This window comes from Scomber japonicus, chromosome 20 (genome assembly GCF_027409825.1).
Source record: "Scomber japonicus isolate fScoJap1 chromosome 20, fScoJap1.pri, whole genome shotgun sequence".
Taxonomy (NCBI): Eukaryota; Metazoa; Chordata; class Actinopteri; order Scombriformes; family Scombridae; genus Scomber; species Scomber japonicus.
This window is the reverse complement of record NC_070597.1, coordinates 4,443,574-4,460,224: the sequence shown is the minus strand read 5'-3', so window position 1 is coordinate 4,460,224 and position 16,651 is coordinate 4,443,574. Positions and strand designations below refer to the sequence as shown.

The 16,651-nt window shown below is 42.2% G+C and overlaps 2 protein-coding genes across 2 annotated transcripts in view; both read left to right on the top strand.

Annotated features, from left to right (window-relative positions):
* The first annotated feature begins 1,386 nt into the window (after positions 1–1,386).
* LOC128381428 (rho GTPase-activating protein 44-like) overlaps positions 1,387–16,651 on the top strand; it is an 82,025-nt gene continuing 66,760 nt past the window's right edge. The window contains 6 exon segments of the mRNA XM_053341442.1: positions 1,387–1,448; positions 6,960–6,999; positions 8,583–8,702; positions 9,818–9,894; positions 11,257–11,368; positions 12,353–12,429. Of these exon segments, the coding sequence (XP_053197417.1) occupies positions 1,387–1,448; positions 6,960–6,999; positions 8,583–8,702; positions 9,818–9,894; positions 11,257–11,368; positions 12,353–12,429 (488 nt within the window).
* LOC128381463 (peroxiredoxin-like 2A) overlaps positions 10,125–16,651 on the top strand; it is a 223,662-nt gene continuing 217,135 nt past the window's right edge. Inside the window, exon 1 of the mRNA XM_053341481.1 lies at positions 10,125–10,137. The gene's annotated coding sequence lies outside the window, so the exon portion shown is untranslated. The remainder of the gene's footprint in view (positions 10,138–16,651) is intronic.

The following is a 16,651-nucleotide window of genomic DNA, read 5'->3' as shown; positions in this document are numbered from 1 at the left end:
CTTCTCCAAACTCAAAGTCAAAGCTCCAGAAACACTCGTAATATAGAAAAAACTTTATTAATAGATGCATTTCAGTTTGTGGCCTTCATCAGAGTCATCATTAAGTTTTTTTTAACCCTTGTGTCGTCCTCCCGGGTCAAATTGACCCTGTTTGTTTTTACTGTTCCTTCCTTCCTTCCTTCCTTCCTTCCTTCCTTCCTTCCTTCCTTCCTCCCTTCCTCCCTTCCTCCCTCCCTCCCTTCTTCTTTCCTCCCCCTACCTTCCTTCTTTCCCCTGTCCTTCCTTCTTTCCTCCTTCCTTCCTTCCTTCCTTCCTTCCTTCCTTCCTTCCTTCCTTCCTTCTGTCTGTCCTTCCTCCCTCCCTTCCTTCCTTCTTTCCTCCTTCCTTCCTTCCTTCCTTCCTTCTTTCCTCTGCCCTTCCTTCTTTCCTCTGTCCTTCTTTCCGTCCTTCCTTCCTCCATCCCTTCCTTCCTCCTTTCCTTCCTTCTTCCTCCCTTCCTTCCTTCCTTCCTTCCTCCCTTGACTCAAGAACAACAGGAGGGTTAACCCCTAAACATGCAATATATAATAATATTTGACTTCTACTATTTATTTAAACAGACAGGAGCTAGAACGGCCTGTTAATAGACAGAGGCTGAACTGAGGAGCTGCAGAAAGAGCCAGTATAAGATAAATAAGGAGGTTTTTTAACCTGTAAATCATTCAAAGAGCCACAGAATATATAATATACACACCTGGAAATGTGCATGTTTCACCCCCCCCTCCCCCCTCCCACCTCCCTCCTCCATACTGTACAATCTATACATCTGTTCCTGTGCAATCCAACCTGTTGACGAGATTGGAGAAAGATAAGAGAAAGAGTGAAAGGACCAGATAATCAGGTCTCATTCTTCAGGTTGCTCTCTCTCGCTCTCTCTCTCTCTCTCTCTCTCTCTCTCTCTCTCTCTCTCTCTCTCTACCTCTCTCTCTCTGTCTATGACTCTCTCTCTCTCTCTACCTCTCTCTCTCTCTCTCTCTCTCTCTCTCTCTCTCTCTCTCTCTCTACCTCTCTCTCTCTCTCTCTCTCTCTCTCTCTATGACTCGCTCTCTCTCTCTCTCTTTCTCTCTCTCTCTACCTCTCTCTACCTCCCTCTCTCTCTCTCTCTATGACTCTCTCTCTCTCTCTCTCTCTCTCTCTCTCTTTCTCTCTACCTCTCTCTACCTCCCTCTCTCTCCCTCTCTCTCTCTCTCTCTCTCTCTCTCTCTCTCTCCTCTCTCTCTCTCTCTCTCTCTCTCTCTCTTCTCCTCCTTCCGTCGCTCTCCTTTCTCCCTTTACTTTGGGGTTTTGTCTTCTTTGCCACTGGGTCGCTGCCTGTAAAGGTGGTTTCCTCTCCGGTTAGCAGGGGGGATGTGGAAGAGAAAGCTGCAGATCAGCAGGAGTAAAGGCTCACGCAGGAACAGCTCAGCTCTGTAAGTTCAAACAACCACAATAATAATAATAATATGCTGCTTTTATTTTATTTTATTTTATTAATTTAGAGTAAAGTGAGTTTGAGTCAGAGAGGAAGAGAGGAGGTTGTTGTCTGAGGCTGGACAGGAAGTGAGATAAGACACACACGTTTGGGTTGGTTCTTGAGCTGTTTTATGAGTTTTAATGATCTGAGAGAGTTTAGTGAGTAGTAGTTGATTCATGAATAATAAAGCTGTTATATTGCACATTATAGAAAGTAGCTTTAATTTGGGTTAAAAGGGTTAAACGTTGGTATCTTGTAGCTCCACCAGTGGTCGACAAATCCATAAAATATTGCTCAATAGATCAGTTTTAAGTCATTAATAGTAAAACCCTTAGGAATAATTGGGAATATTAAACATTATTAAGTCAATATTAAAAGATTTCAGCTTTCTTATGATTAATAGAGATTAATAAAACCAGTGAAAATGAGACTTTTATCTGTAATTTCCTGAAAAACAGTCCTAGAAACTTTACAATTAACTGTATAATTAGTTTTTAATACTCCTATTTAACTCAAGTAACTATGAATTTATTATACTGTAAACTCATTTTTAGAAGCTTGTTATCCATATATGTTGAATTTAATGTTTCGCTTTAGACAGATTTCACATTTTTTGCATATTCAGATGAGATGTTAGTCTGGCCAAGCAATCTATAAATTGGACTTTGGAGTTAATTATTAATATATTTATTGATTATTTTCTATATTACAAACCTGTTTCTGGGAACCTGACTCACAAATTAGGCAAATTAAAGAGTTACCATAGTTACTAAATGAACACAAGACTTTATCTAAATAACTAAACTGGTATATAAAGCGTTAATTATTACTACCAACATTTAAACACTTTATATTAAAGCTTCTGTATCTGAAAACTAACTTTATTAATATAATTATTTTATGTTGAAGTTGTTTTGACTCATTCAGAGTTTCGACAGTCTTCTTTATTACCTGCCATAAAACTTCTTCTTCTACCTGTTTTACTGGAGTTTTTACCCCCGGGGGGGCTAAAAGAAGTTCACTTCAGGTGACTCATACTTATATTTTCATCATGTTTTATTATTGATCTGGGTTCTGATAGAAGAGAGCAACATCATAACTCATAAAAAATCAATACTCTTTCTCTGCAGTGAGAATGAAAAGCAAAACTAAAGTGTGGATTTAAGAGCATGACTTCCACAAAATGCTCCTGTGGTTGTCGTCAGCTGTTAGAGAGGACGGATTATAAATCAATAAATCATTGATTGACGTCTGTTTCTACGTCACATACTTTTAACCCTCCTCTGGTCCTCAGGTCAAGGAAGGAAGGAAGGAAGGAAGGAAGGAAGGAAAGGAGTAAAGAGGGATGGAGGAAAAGAAGAAGGAAGGAAGGAAGGAAAGGAGTAAGGGGGATGGAGGAAAAGAGGAAGGAAGGAAGGAAGGAAAGGAGTAAGGGGGATGGAGGAAAAGAGGAAGGAAGGAAGGAAGGAAAGGAGTAAGGGGATGGAGGAAAAGAGGAAGGGAGGAAAAGAGGAAGGAAGGAAGGAAGGAAAGGAGTAAGGGGGATGGAGTAAAAGAAGAAGGAAGGAAGGAAGGATGGAAAGGAGTAAGGAGGGATGGAGTAAAAGAGGATGGGAGGACAGGAGGAAGGAAGGAAGGAAGGAAGGAAAGGAGTAAGGGGGATGGAGTAAAAGAAGAAGGAAGGAAGGAAGGAAGGAAAGGAGTAAGGAGGGATGGAGGAAAAGAGGAAGGAAGGAAGGAAAGGAGTAAGGAGGGATGGAGGAAAAGAGGAAGGAAGGAAGGAAAGGAGTAAGGAGGGATGGAGGAAAAGAGGAAGGGAGGACAGGAGGAAGGAAGGAAGGGAGTAAGGAGGGATGGAGGAAAAGAGGAAGGGAGGACAGGAGGAAGGAAGGAAGGAAGGAAGGAAGGAAAGAAGGAAAGGAGTAAGGGGGATGGAGTAAAAGAAGAAGGAAGGAAGGAAGGAAGGAAAGGAGTAAGGAGGGATGGAGGAAAAGAGGAAGGGAGGACAGGAGGAAGGAAGGAAGGAAGGAAGGAAAGAAGGAAAGGAGTAAGGGGGATGGAGTAAAAGAAGAAGGAAGGAAGGAAAGAAGGAAGGAAGGAAGGAAGGAAGGAAGGAAAGGAGTAAGGAGGGATGGAGGAAAAGAGGAAGGGAGGACAGGAGGAAGGAAGGAAAGAAGGAAAGGAGTAAGGGGGATGGAGTAAAAGAAGAAGGAAGGAAGGAAGGAAGGAAGGAAAGGAGTAAGGGGGATGGAGTAAAAGAAGAAGGAAGGAAAGGAGTAAAGAGGGATGGAGGAAAAGAGGAAGAGAGGAAGGAAGGAAGGAAAGGAGTAAGGGGGGATGGAGTAAAAGAAGAAGGAATGAAGAAAGGAAGGAAGGATGGACGGAAGGAAGAAAGGAAGGAAGGAAGGAAAGGAGGAGGGGAGGAAAGAAGGTAGGAAGGAAAGGAGTAAAGAGGGATGAGGAAAAGAGGAAGGAAGGAAGGAAAGGAGTAAGGAGGGATGAGGAAAAGAGGAAGGAAGGGATGGAGTAAAAGAGGATGGGAGGAAGGAAGGAAGGAAGAAAAGGAGTAAAGAGGGATGAGGAAAAGAGGAAGGAAGGAAGGAAGGAAGGAAAGGAGTAAGGAGGGATGAGGAAAAGAGGAAGGAAGGAAGGAAGGAGGAGTGAGCAAAGAAACAGGGAAGATGGGAAAGAACGAAGGAAAAATGAAAAAAGATGTGGTCAATTTGACCCGGGAGGACGACAGGAGGGTTAAAATCAGTGGTTTGGTGTCTGAGAGCAGGACGAGCAGATACAGACTGTTAATGCTAGGAGGCTGTTAGCTGTAGATATAGACTGTTAATGCTAGGAGGCTGTTAGCTGCAGATACAGACTGTTAATGCTAGGAGGCTGTTAGCTGTAGATACAGACTGTTAACGCTAGGAGGCTGTTAGCTGCAGATACAGACTGTTAATGCTAGGAGGCTGTTAGCTGCAGATACAGACTATTAATGCTAGGAGGCTGTTAGCTGCAGATACAGACTGTTAACGCTAGGAGGCTGTTAGCTGCAGATACAGACTGTTAACTCTAGGAGGCTGTTAGCTGCAGATACAGACTGTTAATGCTAGGAGGCTGTTAGCTGCAGATACAGACTGTTAACGCTAGGAGGCTGTTAGCTCCAGATACAGACTGTTAACGCTAGGAGGCTGTTAGCTGCAGATACAGACTGTTAATGCTAGGAGGCTGTTAGCTGCAGATACAGACTGTTAACGCTAGGAGGCTGTTAGCTGCGGATACAGACTGTTAATGCTAGGAGGCTGTTAGCTGCGGATACAGACTGTTAATGCTAGGAGGCTGTTAGCTGCAGATACAGACTATTAATGCTAGGAGGCTGTTAGCTGCAGATACAGACTGTTAACGCTAGGAGGCTGTTAGCTGCAGATACAGACTGTTAACGCTAGGAGGCTGTTAGCTCCAGATACAGACTGTTAACGCTAGGAGGCTGTTAGCTGCAGATACAGACTGTTAATGCTAGGAGGCTGTTAGCTGCAGATACAGACTGTTAACGCTAGGAGGCTGTTAGCTGCGGATACATACTGTTAATGCTAGGAGGCTGTTAGCTGCGGATACAGACTGTTAATGCTAGGAGGCTGTTAGCTGCAGATACAGACTATTAATGCTAGGAGGCTGTTAGCTGCAGATACAGACTGTTAACGCTAGGAGGCTGTTAGCTGCAGATACAGACTGTTAACGCTAGGAGGCTGTTAGCTGCAGATACAGACTGTTAATGCTAGGAGGCTGTTAGCTGCAGATACAGACTGTTAACGCTAGGAGGCTGTTAGCTCCAGATACAGACTGTTAACGCTAGGAGGCTGTTAGCTGCAGATACAGACTGTTAATGCTAGGAGGCTGTTAGCTGCAGATACAGACTGTTAACGCTAGGAGGCTGTTAGCTGCAGATACAGACTGTTAACGCTAGGAGGCTGTTAGCTGCAGATACAGACTGTTAATGCTAGGAGGCTGTTAGCTGCAGATACAGACTGTTAATGCTAGGAGGCTGTTAGCTGCAGATACAGACTGTTAATGCTAGGAGGCTGTTAGCTGCAGACTGATGGAGCTATAATCAATGTCTGTAGAGCTGAATCAGAGCAGACAGAGAATCACTTCAGCGTGTCTGTTAGAGCTGTAGCATTGAGTTGTTCTGCTGTGTGTGTGTGTGTGTGTGTGTGTGTGTGTGTGTGTGTGTTTGCAGGTGCTGCACTGAATGTGTGTATTGTTAATTGTTTCACCTGCTGTACATTTAGTGGCTGAGCTGTAGTGTTGTAGTGTGAGAGAGAAGCTGACGTAGTTTTTCATCTGCTTGCATTCAAAAAACTGCTGAGTTAAAAAGAACCCTAATCTGAACCCAACCAGGGTCTCTGATAGGGATGGGCAATATTTTAAATGCTGCATTACTGTGAAATATGTAATTTTCTGAATTTAAACAATGGTTCAGCGTCATTTCGACCTAGCGTCATATGCACCATGAGGTCTATCTAATATAAAATAGCGGAGTTAGCTTAGCACAGGCGCTAACGGGACCACCAGTGTATCTGGTAAATGACCCCACTAATAATGCCTGGATTGTTATCAAACTTCTACAGTAGTACTAATAGGGTCTTTACTCATAAATCGATGATGGCTTTTACTCAGCTGCTAATGCTAAAGCTGTAAACATCATCGAAATATCACGAGATCACGCACAGACCTTTAGATGTGCTGTGCGGGTGTCTCGTGAGGGAGGAAGGAGGAAGGAAGGAGGGTAAGAGGGCAGGAAGGAAAGGAGGGAGAAAGGAAGAAAGAAGGAAGGAGGGTAAGAGGGAAGGGAGGAAGGAAGAAAGAAGGAAGGAAAGGTGGGAGGAAGAAAGAAGGAAGGAAAGGTGGGAGGAAGAAAGAAGGAAGGAGGGTAAGAGGGAATGAAGGAAAGGAAGGATAAAGGAAGGAAAAGTGGAAGAAAGAAGGAAGGAAAGGTGGAAGGAAGAAAGGAAAGGAAGGAGGAAGGAAAGGACAAAGGAAGGAAGGAAGAAAGGAAATAAAGGAAGGAAGAAGGAAGGAAAGGAGAGAGTAAGGAAACAGACTGAAGGAAGGAAGGGAGGAAAGAAGGAACAGTCAAAACAGACAAGGTCAATTTGACCCGTGAGGACGACAGGAAGGTTAAATCACCACATTTCTGAGATGGATTGTTTTCCCTCCTAAAGTTCAGAGTTCTGCTTCCTGAGCTGCGTTCTTCTGTCAGATTTACAACCTGAGAACTCAAAGTAGTTTTAATCCTGCAGCTGAAATATTAATATTAATGCGTGCAGAAATCAAACTCAGCAAAATGATGTAATTACATTGATTGAGGCGTTTGTGTGAAAGTTGCTCTGTTCCCACGGTAACCAGTTATTATGTAATTTAACATTTCCCTTCTGCAGCTTAACATCTTTTTTCTTTTTTCTCTTTTTCTTTCCAGGGCTGAAAAAACAGAAGTACTGAGTGACGATCTATTACAGGTACTAATGAGTCTGTTTCTGTATGCATGACATCATCTCTCTCTCTCTCTCTCTCTCTCTCTCTCTCTCTCTCTCTCTCTCTCTCTCTCTCTCTGTGTGTGTCTGAATCTCACTTATCATAAAAGAAAAAGAAAAATGGCTCTAGTGAAATGCCTGGAGGAGAAGTTAATAAGCTGAACGTCCCCACTGATTGACTTTGGGCCGCCGCTGTAATTGATCTGATGAACGACGGCGACATCATCATCTCCACACTGTGTAACGTTTAATAATGAAACCAGAGGCTGAGTTAAGTTGGGAAGGTGTTCTTCAGTAACAGCTCAACCATCAAATAATTACCAGTAATGTTTTAATTCTTTCAAACTGGATATAAATAAGTAGCGTTTTGCATATATGAGTTTTATTTTTTTTTATCATATTTAATACATCTGGAAGTTTGAATTAAATATACATTAATATATACACACACTAATATACTAATATATCAATTATGTATTTACACACACACATATATTTTATCCTTCCTGTCGTCCTCCCGCGGGTCAAATTGACCCCGACTGTTTTGACTGTTCCTTCCTTCTTTCTTCCTTCCTTCCTTCCTTCCTTCCTTCCTTCCTTCCTTCCTTCTGTCCTTCCTCCCTTCCTTCCTTCTGTCCTTCCTCCCTCCCTCCTTCTCTCCTTCTTTCCTTCCTCTTTCTTTCCTCCCTCCCTTCCTTCTTTCCTTCCTCCATCCCCTTTTCTTCCTTCCTTCCTTCCCTCCTTCCTTCTCTCCTTCTTTCCTTCCTCCATCCCCTTTTCTTCCTTCCTTCCTTCCTTCTGTCCTTCCTTCCTTCCTCCTACCTTCCTTCCTTCCTTCCTCATTTTCTCTTTCTTTCCTCCCCTTACCTTCCTCCCTTCCTTCCTTCCTTCCTTCCTTCCTTTGTCCTTCCTTTCCTTCTTTCCTCTCTTCCTCTTTTCCTTTTCTCCCTTCCTCCTATCTTCCTTCCTTCTTTCTTTCCTCCTTCCTTCCTCCCTTCCTTTCCTTCCTTCTTCCTCCCTCCCTCCCTCCCTCCCTCCTATCTTCCTTCCTCCCTTCCTTTCCTTCTTCCTTCCTTCCCTCCCTCCCTTCCTTCCTTGACTTGAGGATAAACTAAATATGAGATAAAATAACAGTTGAGAGACGTACAGATAAATGAGCTTCTATACCTGTTATATCTCATAATATAATAAAATACATAATATTGAGTAATTCAACAGTGCATTGGTTCATCTGTGCTCTTCATGTATCTGATCTTATACATCAGGTTTCTCAGGGAAGTAAAAGATGTAGAGCTCTCTAAAACTATTAAATATGATTCACTTTGCATTATAGGGTTAAAAGCCTCCACATGCTCGTCTGTATCTGCTATGATCTGTGTATGAGTGTGAATGTTAGCTTGTGTATTCTCACTGAAGCTCATCCCCCTATCTCTCTCTCTCTCTCTCTCTCTCTCTCTCTCTCTCTCTCTCTCTCTCTCTCTCTCTCTCTCTCTCTCTCTCTCTCTCTCTCTCTCTCTCTCTCTCAATCTCTCTCTCAATCTCTCTCTCTCTCTCTCTCTGTGTATCAGGTGGAGAAACGTCTGGAGCTCGTTAAGCAGGTGTCCCACAGCACACACAAGAAGCTGACCGCCTGTCTGCAGGGCCAGCAGGGCGTAGACGTGGACAAGAAGTCTGTCAGGTCTCCCTCGGTGAGAAGAGACACAGCTACTGTTTGCTCCTCGGCTTTATTCTGTTTGTTTCATAGATAAGTGACCACATGGAAGATTAGATAATGGATAAGATAAGTTTACAGTGTCACAGCAGCAAAGTTAGTTAACAAGTAATAAGAACAACTGGAATTAGAAATAGTAAGGCTGCGTTCACACTTCAAGATTGGAACCAGATGCTCTGATGAAGTCTGAACAGTCACTATAATAAATCACATGAGATCCGATTTTTGTAAACCAGATTGAAACCACCTTTGGGAGGAAGTTTGGACAGATGTGTCTGAGTCTGAACATCCAAACACTCATATCAGATTTGACTGTCCGTGACGTCTCTCTACGTCTCTACGCTACCTCACTCTATGCGACACCAGACCCGCGCTTATTCCAGTTGTTGTTGCTAGGTGATATCACTGGAGCACTTATTCCAGTTGTTGTTGCTAGGTGGTATCACTGGAGGACTTATTCCAGTTGTTGTTGCTAGGTGGTATCACTGGAGGACTTATTCCAGCTGTTGATGCTAGGCGATATCACTGGAGGACTTATTCCAGTTGTTGTTGCTAGGTGATATCACTGGAGGACTTATTCCAGTTGTTGTTGCTAGGTGATATCACTGGAGGCAACGGAGGACGTAAACATCAGTCCATGGACAGAGGACCAAACCATATTCTTAATCTTTGGGGAGATGGCTCGGTTCTATTGCAATTATATGACATCACACAATACATGCTAGATGACGCCTCCACTCTGACAACGTTGCCACGGCAACGTGTCAGATTGGTCATTAATGTGGCCCAGTCTGAACAGAGCCAAAACCGATTTGGACACTTGCTAAAAACTGTGTGGACAGTCAGGACTAAACATCAGATTTGAGAAGGAATCAGATTTGAATCAGATTTGCCTGCAGTGTGAACGCAGCTTAATATTATGTACGAGAGGGATATTGGTGTTGTGTCATGTGATCGCAGTAAATGCAAACAGTTTGTGTGTGATTCATTTGATTCGTTTATTACAGTTTATTGAGTGTTGAAATGACAAAACGTGCTGCTGATTCATCTCCTGTGTTTGTGTGTTTGTGTGTTTTATTATTTATGTTTTAGAAGAAGCTTCCTCTTACAACACTAGCACAATGTATGGTGGAGGGAGCGGCGGTGCTCGGAGACGAGTCACTACTAGGGTGAGTACACACACACACACACACACAGTAATCTATTCCATCATTGATTACCTGAAGCATTGGCAGCGTCCCAGAGCTGATTTTCCTTTCAGTCAGTCAGATGAAGTCTTATCTTCTACTGTGAGATGTGACGACTTTTATTTTTCCTTCCAATGAACTTCGACAGAGGAAAAATAAGCCTCGGGGCGATTCTGACTTTTCCTTTTTTTTACATAAGCACTCAAAGGCACCGCAGAGCTGCTGTGGAATAAAATCAATCAGTCTAGTTTTTTCTGTGGTGACGACGATTAGTTAGCGTCAGAAGTCTTTGCTGCTCGCTACTCATTAAACTATTCAGTGTGTATTATATAGGAACCCCTCCTGTTGTCCTCGAGTCAAGGAAGGAAGGTGAGGGAGGAAGGAAAGGAGGGAGGGAGGGAGGAAGGGAAGGGAGGAAGGAAAGGAGGGAGGAAGAAGGAAGGAAAGGAGGGAGGAAGGAAGGAAAGGCGGGAGGGAGGAAGACGGAAGGAAAAGAGGGAGGAAGGAAAGGAGGGAGGGAGGAAGGGAAGGGAGGAAGGAAAGGAGGGAGGAAGAAGGAAGGAAAGGAGGGAGGAAGGGAGGGAGGGAGGAAGGAAAGGAGGGAAGGGAAGGGAGGAAGGAAAAGAGGGAGGAAAGGTGGGACGAAGGAAGGAAAGGAGGGAGGAAGGAAGGAAGGAAGGAAGGAGGGAGGAAAGAAGGAAGGAAAGGAGGGAGGAAGGAAGGGAGGGAGGAAGGGAAGGGAGGAAGGAAAGGAGGGAGGAAGGGAGGGAGGAAGAAGGAAGGAAAGGAGGGAGGGACGAAGGAAGGAAAGGATGGAGGAAGGAAGGAGGGAGGAACGAAGGATGGAAAGGAGGGAGGAAGGAGGGAAGGAAGGCAGGAAGGAAGGAAGGAAGGAACAGTCAAAACACAGGGAGGACGACACAAAGGTTAAAAATCTATTTTTTAAGAGCTTTATTTTATATTTTATATATTATATATTAACGTCTGAGTGACAAGAGAGAACAAAAAGTCATTATTTCCTCCGTTGCCACTCTGCGATATCTTCTGCAGATAAAATGATCGGAGTGTTTTTCTCTTGGCTTCGGGTTTCTGAAATTGAACCAAAAAAAAACAGGAAATTAACCAATTTTCAGAATAAAAGCTGTCAGTTTGTGAAGCTGCTGTTTATCCACAGAGAGTTTCAGGGTGTTGCATCATCATCATCTCTCTGCATTCATTCATAAAGTATTCACACCAGGTTCAGTTTGTTTGTTGTAGAGTTTTTTGTGCATGGATGATGGATGTCAGGAAAATAAAACCACTCATAGGGTCACACATGTGTTTCCTGTCGTTTCCCGGGTGCAGGAAGATGCTGAAGCTCTGCGGAGAGACGCAGGAGAAGCTGGCTCAGGAGCTCATCCTGTTCGAAGTCACCATCGAGAGAGACGTCGTCGAGCCTCTCTACGATCTCGCAGAGGTAAAATAAAACCAAGCGAAGGAGTCTGTGATTAATGTTAACAGCAATATTATACTGTAACTGCTTCCTTCCTTCCTTCCTTCCTTCCTTCCTTCCTTCCTTCCTTCCTTCCTTCTAGGAGTCTGTGATTAATGTTAACAGCAATATTATAACTGCTTGATTAGAAAAAGGCACCAAATTCTTTCCTGCCTTCCTTCCTTCAATCTATCCTTCCTTCCTTCCTTCTTTCCTTCCTTCCATCTGTCCTTCCTTCCTTCCATCTGTCCTTCCTTCCTTCCTTCCAATCTTCCTTTCTTCCTTCTGTCCTTCCTTCCTATCTTCCTTCCTTCCTTCTGTCCTTCCTTCCTTTCTTCTGTTCGACCTTCCTTCTGTCCTTTCTTCCTTCTGTCCTTCCTTCCTTCTGTCCTTCCATCCTTCCATCTGTCCTTCCTCTCTTCCTTCCTTCCTCCAATCCTCCCTTCCTTCCTTCCTTCAGCTGTGTTGTCATGGATACTGACATGATTTATAAGGGAGATCATTTCTTATAAAGCAATATTTATCTCTCATTGTGAAATGTATTCATTAGTTCATGTAGATTTAGGAATATAAAATAAAGATATTTGATGAATAAAGTGAGTTTAATTGGTACTGTGACTCCATTTAAGCCCACATCATGATTTATTTACTAAATATATTTAAAAATATTGATTTCAAAGAATTAAAAAGAGCAATATATGTATTCAGTAACATGTTAAATATTAAAAAATGAGGATATAGAACAAGTAAGGGTATTCAACAGATTCCAGCAGGGCTTCTTCTACATGTGTCTAACGTGGGAGATAAATGGGATTCGTTGTGATTAGTCTGTAAATTAGCCAGTAATCTAATCTTCATGAGAAAAGGTAATTAAAGCCTTTAACAATGAAGAGTCTGTTTCCTGTTTCTCTCTCTTTCTTTCACACCAACAGACAACAGACTGAAAACTCTCTGCTCTCTCCTCCTCAGGTGGAAATCCCAAATATCCAGAAACAAAGGAAACATTTAGCAAAGCTGGTCCTGGACATGGACTCTGCACGCACGCGGTGAGTGTGTTACTCTGTGTGTGTGTGTGTGTGTGTGTGTGTGTGTGTGTGTGTGTGTGTGTGTGTGTGTGAGAGAAACAGACTTGGCTGTGATGTGAGAAATCCCATCTGCTGTGAATGCACTGGTCCCGATGCTTCCCACTGAATGTTACTGGGATTTGATTGCACACGGAGAAGTTTTAACCATGTGTGTGTGGATAAAGTGTGAAACCTCACCTAAAGCCTGAGGTTTCCTTTTCATCATATATCATAAATCATCCTGTGCTGATATTCTTTGTGAGCCCGCACAGTTTAACCTTTTGTAGGTCACACCAAGAACTTGCTCTTTAAAAAAATGATTTCTTTGCTTTTCCTTCCTCTTAAAACATAAAACATGGATTATTTCTTTCATTGAGCCTAAATGTGATGTTTTATAGACCTCATTTGTTCTAAACGTCTTTTAAAATCATGTTCTAGACTCATTCTGTTCGTCTACAAGATGAAAAAAAATGAAACTCAACTTCAAAAATGTCTCCAGCAGGATCTCTGATGTCAGCAGTGATTTGTGTTATTCTTCCTTTATACACTAAATCACAACCTGTATCTATAGCAACCATAACACAATCTGTAACTATAGCAACCATAGAACAACCTGTATCTATAGCAACCATAGAACAACCTGTATCTATAGCAACCATAGAACAATCTGTTTCTATAGTAACCATAGCACAACCTGTATCTATAGCAACCACAACACAACCTGTATCTATAGCAACCATAACACAACTTGTATCTATAGCAACCATAACACCACCTGTATCTATAGCTACCGTAACACAACCTGTATCTATAGCAACCATAATAAAGCCTGTATCTATAGCAACCATAACACAACTTGTATCTATAGCAACCATAACACAACTTGTATCTATAGCAACCATAACACAACTTGTATCTATAGCAACCATAGAACAACCTGTATCTATAGCAACCATAGAACAACCTGTATCTATAGCAACCATAACAAAGCCTGTATCTATAGCAACCATAGAACAACCGGTATCTATAGCAACCATAGAACAACCTGTATCTATAGCAACCATAGAACAACCTGTATCTATAGCAACCATAGAACAACCGGTATCTATAGCAACCATAGAACAACCGGTATCTATAGCAACCATAGAACAACCTGTATCTATAGCAACCATAGAACAACCTGTATCTATAGCAACCATAGAACAACCTGTATCCATAGCGACCATAACACAATCTGATGGTCTGTCTGTACATTACATACCTCATACAAGTGGTAAAGATTGACCCAAAAAAGTTGGATTGAATGAATGAAAATGGATTCAATAGATTTTTTTTTTAGCAGATATCTTGACACAAAGTGAGCTCTACCAAACGGCTGAATAGATTTCTAGTTTCCAAAACAGCAGAAAATCTTTGTAAGTTAATGTTTTCATATTTAGAGGACATTCTTTAAGGAAGTATGTCATGTAGATCAGAAATTTAGCAGCACACTCAATGCTCAAGTGCAAAAAAGACAAAAATATGAAGTAAAAAAACATTATCATAGAAATGTAGTTCCCATGTTGCAAATACAAAAGAAACTGCAGCATATTACAAACAGTGAAGGTAAATCAAGACAGAAAGCTTAGAATAATATCATGCTCTGTGCTGAAGTTTATTATTCATTTATTCATGTATAGTTTTCACAGGTGGAGCCGTCCAAGCTTTTGGTCTTTGGACAAAAGGAAAACCAAGAGTTCATAAATGAAACTGAGCATCAAAGTATAAATTCAAACTGAATTGACTTCCATGCAAATACTAAAGTATGGCAGCATATTGCCTCCACTTTGAGTTTATTTATTTATTTATGTTAATATAGTGATCATAATGAGAAACTATCGTGCTGGCAGTAAAACAGTGACTGCTGAAACTTTACAGATAAAACATGTTAATTAGGAAACTTATTAGAAGCAATAAGAGGAGAAAAATATTAAATAAAGCAGTTTTTTACACCCTGTTAGTTGATGTATGCAGCGGTGCTCTTCACTAGAAGCTCTCACACTGAGCTCATCCTGCTGTTAGACTCAACCTTCACAGACTCTCAGGGTTCAAACACCACAGACCTCCAGCTGCTTCCTGCTCAGACTCAACCTGTGAACGATTAGCACTTAGCGCTAAGCACAGGTTTTACTTCCTGTTACATCATGAAGGTTTTTCCTCTCGCTGTAGATCTGCACCCAAAAGCTGATTATAGGTTTGACATCACCGCTCATCTCTTACTCTGAAGGAGATTAACACTTAAATGAATGTCAGACATTGATGCACGAGAGGAAGAAATATTCAGATTGAGTCGAATACTGAATCCTTTACTTCCCATAATGACCGCTTCTTTCACTTTACATTTATATGGCAGTCGGTCATTTGGAAGACCAAAGCTTCCTGCATTGGGTTTTTCAAAGTAAAATAACAAATGGAGGAACCCGAGTGCTAGCTGAGTGGTGACTGCACACATCAAGGAAGAAAGGGAGGAAAGAAAGATGGAAGAATGGGTGAAGGGAAGGAGGAGGGAAGAAAGGAAGGACAGATGGAAGGAAAGAAGGAAGGAAGGAGGGAAGAAAGCAAGGATGGACAGATGGAAGAAAGGGGGAAGGAAAGAAGGAAGGAAAAAAAGAGGGAGGGAAGAAAGGAAGGAAGGAGGGACATTCATGAATGGTATTCAGCACTTAGCTCTCGTCATTAAAGTTTAAATAACTAAGCGTCACCAGCCGAAGCTCCATCAGTGAGCTGCGGTTCCTCATTTATGGGTCAGACAGATGTTACAGATGTTACCTGTTCCTCATTTATGGGTCAGACAGATGTTACAGGTGTTACAGATGTTACAGATGTTACCTGTTCCTCATTTATGGGTCAGACAGATGTTACAGATGTTACAGATGTTACCTGTTCCTCATTTATGGGTCAGACAGATGTTACAGATGTTACCTGTTCCTCATTTATGGGTCAGACAGATGTTACAGATGTTACCTGTTCCTCATTTATGGGTCAGACAGATGTTACAGGTGTTACAGATGTTACAGATGTTACCTGTTCCTCATTTATGGGTCAGACAGATGTTACAGGTGTTACAGATGTTCCAGATGTTACAGATGTTACCAGTTCCTCATTTATGGGTCAGACAGGTGTTACAGGTGTTACAGATGTTACCTGTTCCTCATTTATGGGTCAGACAGATGTTACAGATGTTACCTGTTCCTCATTTATGGGTCAGACAGATGTTACAGATGTTACAGGTGTTACAGATGTTACCTGTTCCTCATTTATGGGTCAGACAGATGTTACCTGTTCCTCATTTATGGGTCAGACAGATGTTACAGATGTTACAGATGTTACCTGTTCAGCTGCTTTCATACTTCAAACATCTGGAAATGAACAAAAAGCCCAAAGCCTAATCCCAAAAACTGGACGGTGAACAACTGCGTAGCCATGACAACCTGCAGAGCTTACACGCCCCTTAACGCATGAGAGGGGGCGGCAGTGATGATGACGATGATGATGATGATGATGATGATGATGATGATGATGATGATGATGATGATGATGATGATGATGATGATGATGATGATGTCACTTTTGGCTCATGCAGACAGATTTCTGCAGCTCTCTGTAAATATTTGCAGCCTAACCCTCTGAGCCGATGTTTTCACAGCCTTCTTAGTGACTGATCTGATTTTAGAGAAACTCACACAGAAATGTTTTAGGATGAGCGATTCAAAAATATCTTTAACCCTCCGTGTCGTCCTCCCGGGTCAAATTGACCCCATCTTTTTTGACTGTTCCTTCTTTCCTTCCTCCTTCTTTAATTTTTCCTTCGTTCTTCCCCATCTTCCCTCTTTCTTTGCTCACTCCTCCTTCCTTCTTTCCTTCCACCCTTCCTTCTCTCCTTACTTCCTTCCTCTTTTCCTCATCCCTGGAGGGAAGGAAGGAAGGAAGGAAGGAAGGAAGGAAGAAAGGAACGAAGGAAGGAAGGAAAGGAAGGAAGGGAGAAAGAAGAAGAGAAATGGAGGAAGAAGGATGAAAGGAAGGAAGGAAGGAAAGAAGGAAGAAAGGAAGGAAGGAAGAAAAGAAGGAAGGAAAGGAAGGAAGGAAGGAAAGGAAGGAAGGGAGAAAGAAGAAGAGGAATGGAGGAAGAAGGATGAAAGGAAGGAAATAAGGAAGGGAGGGAGGA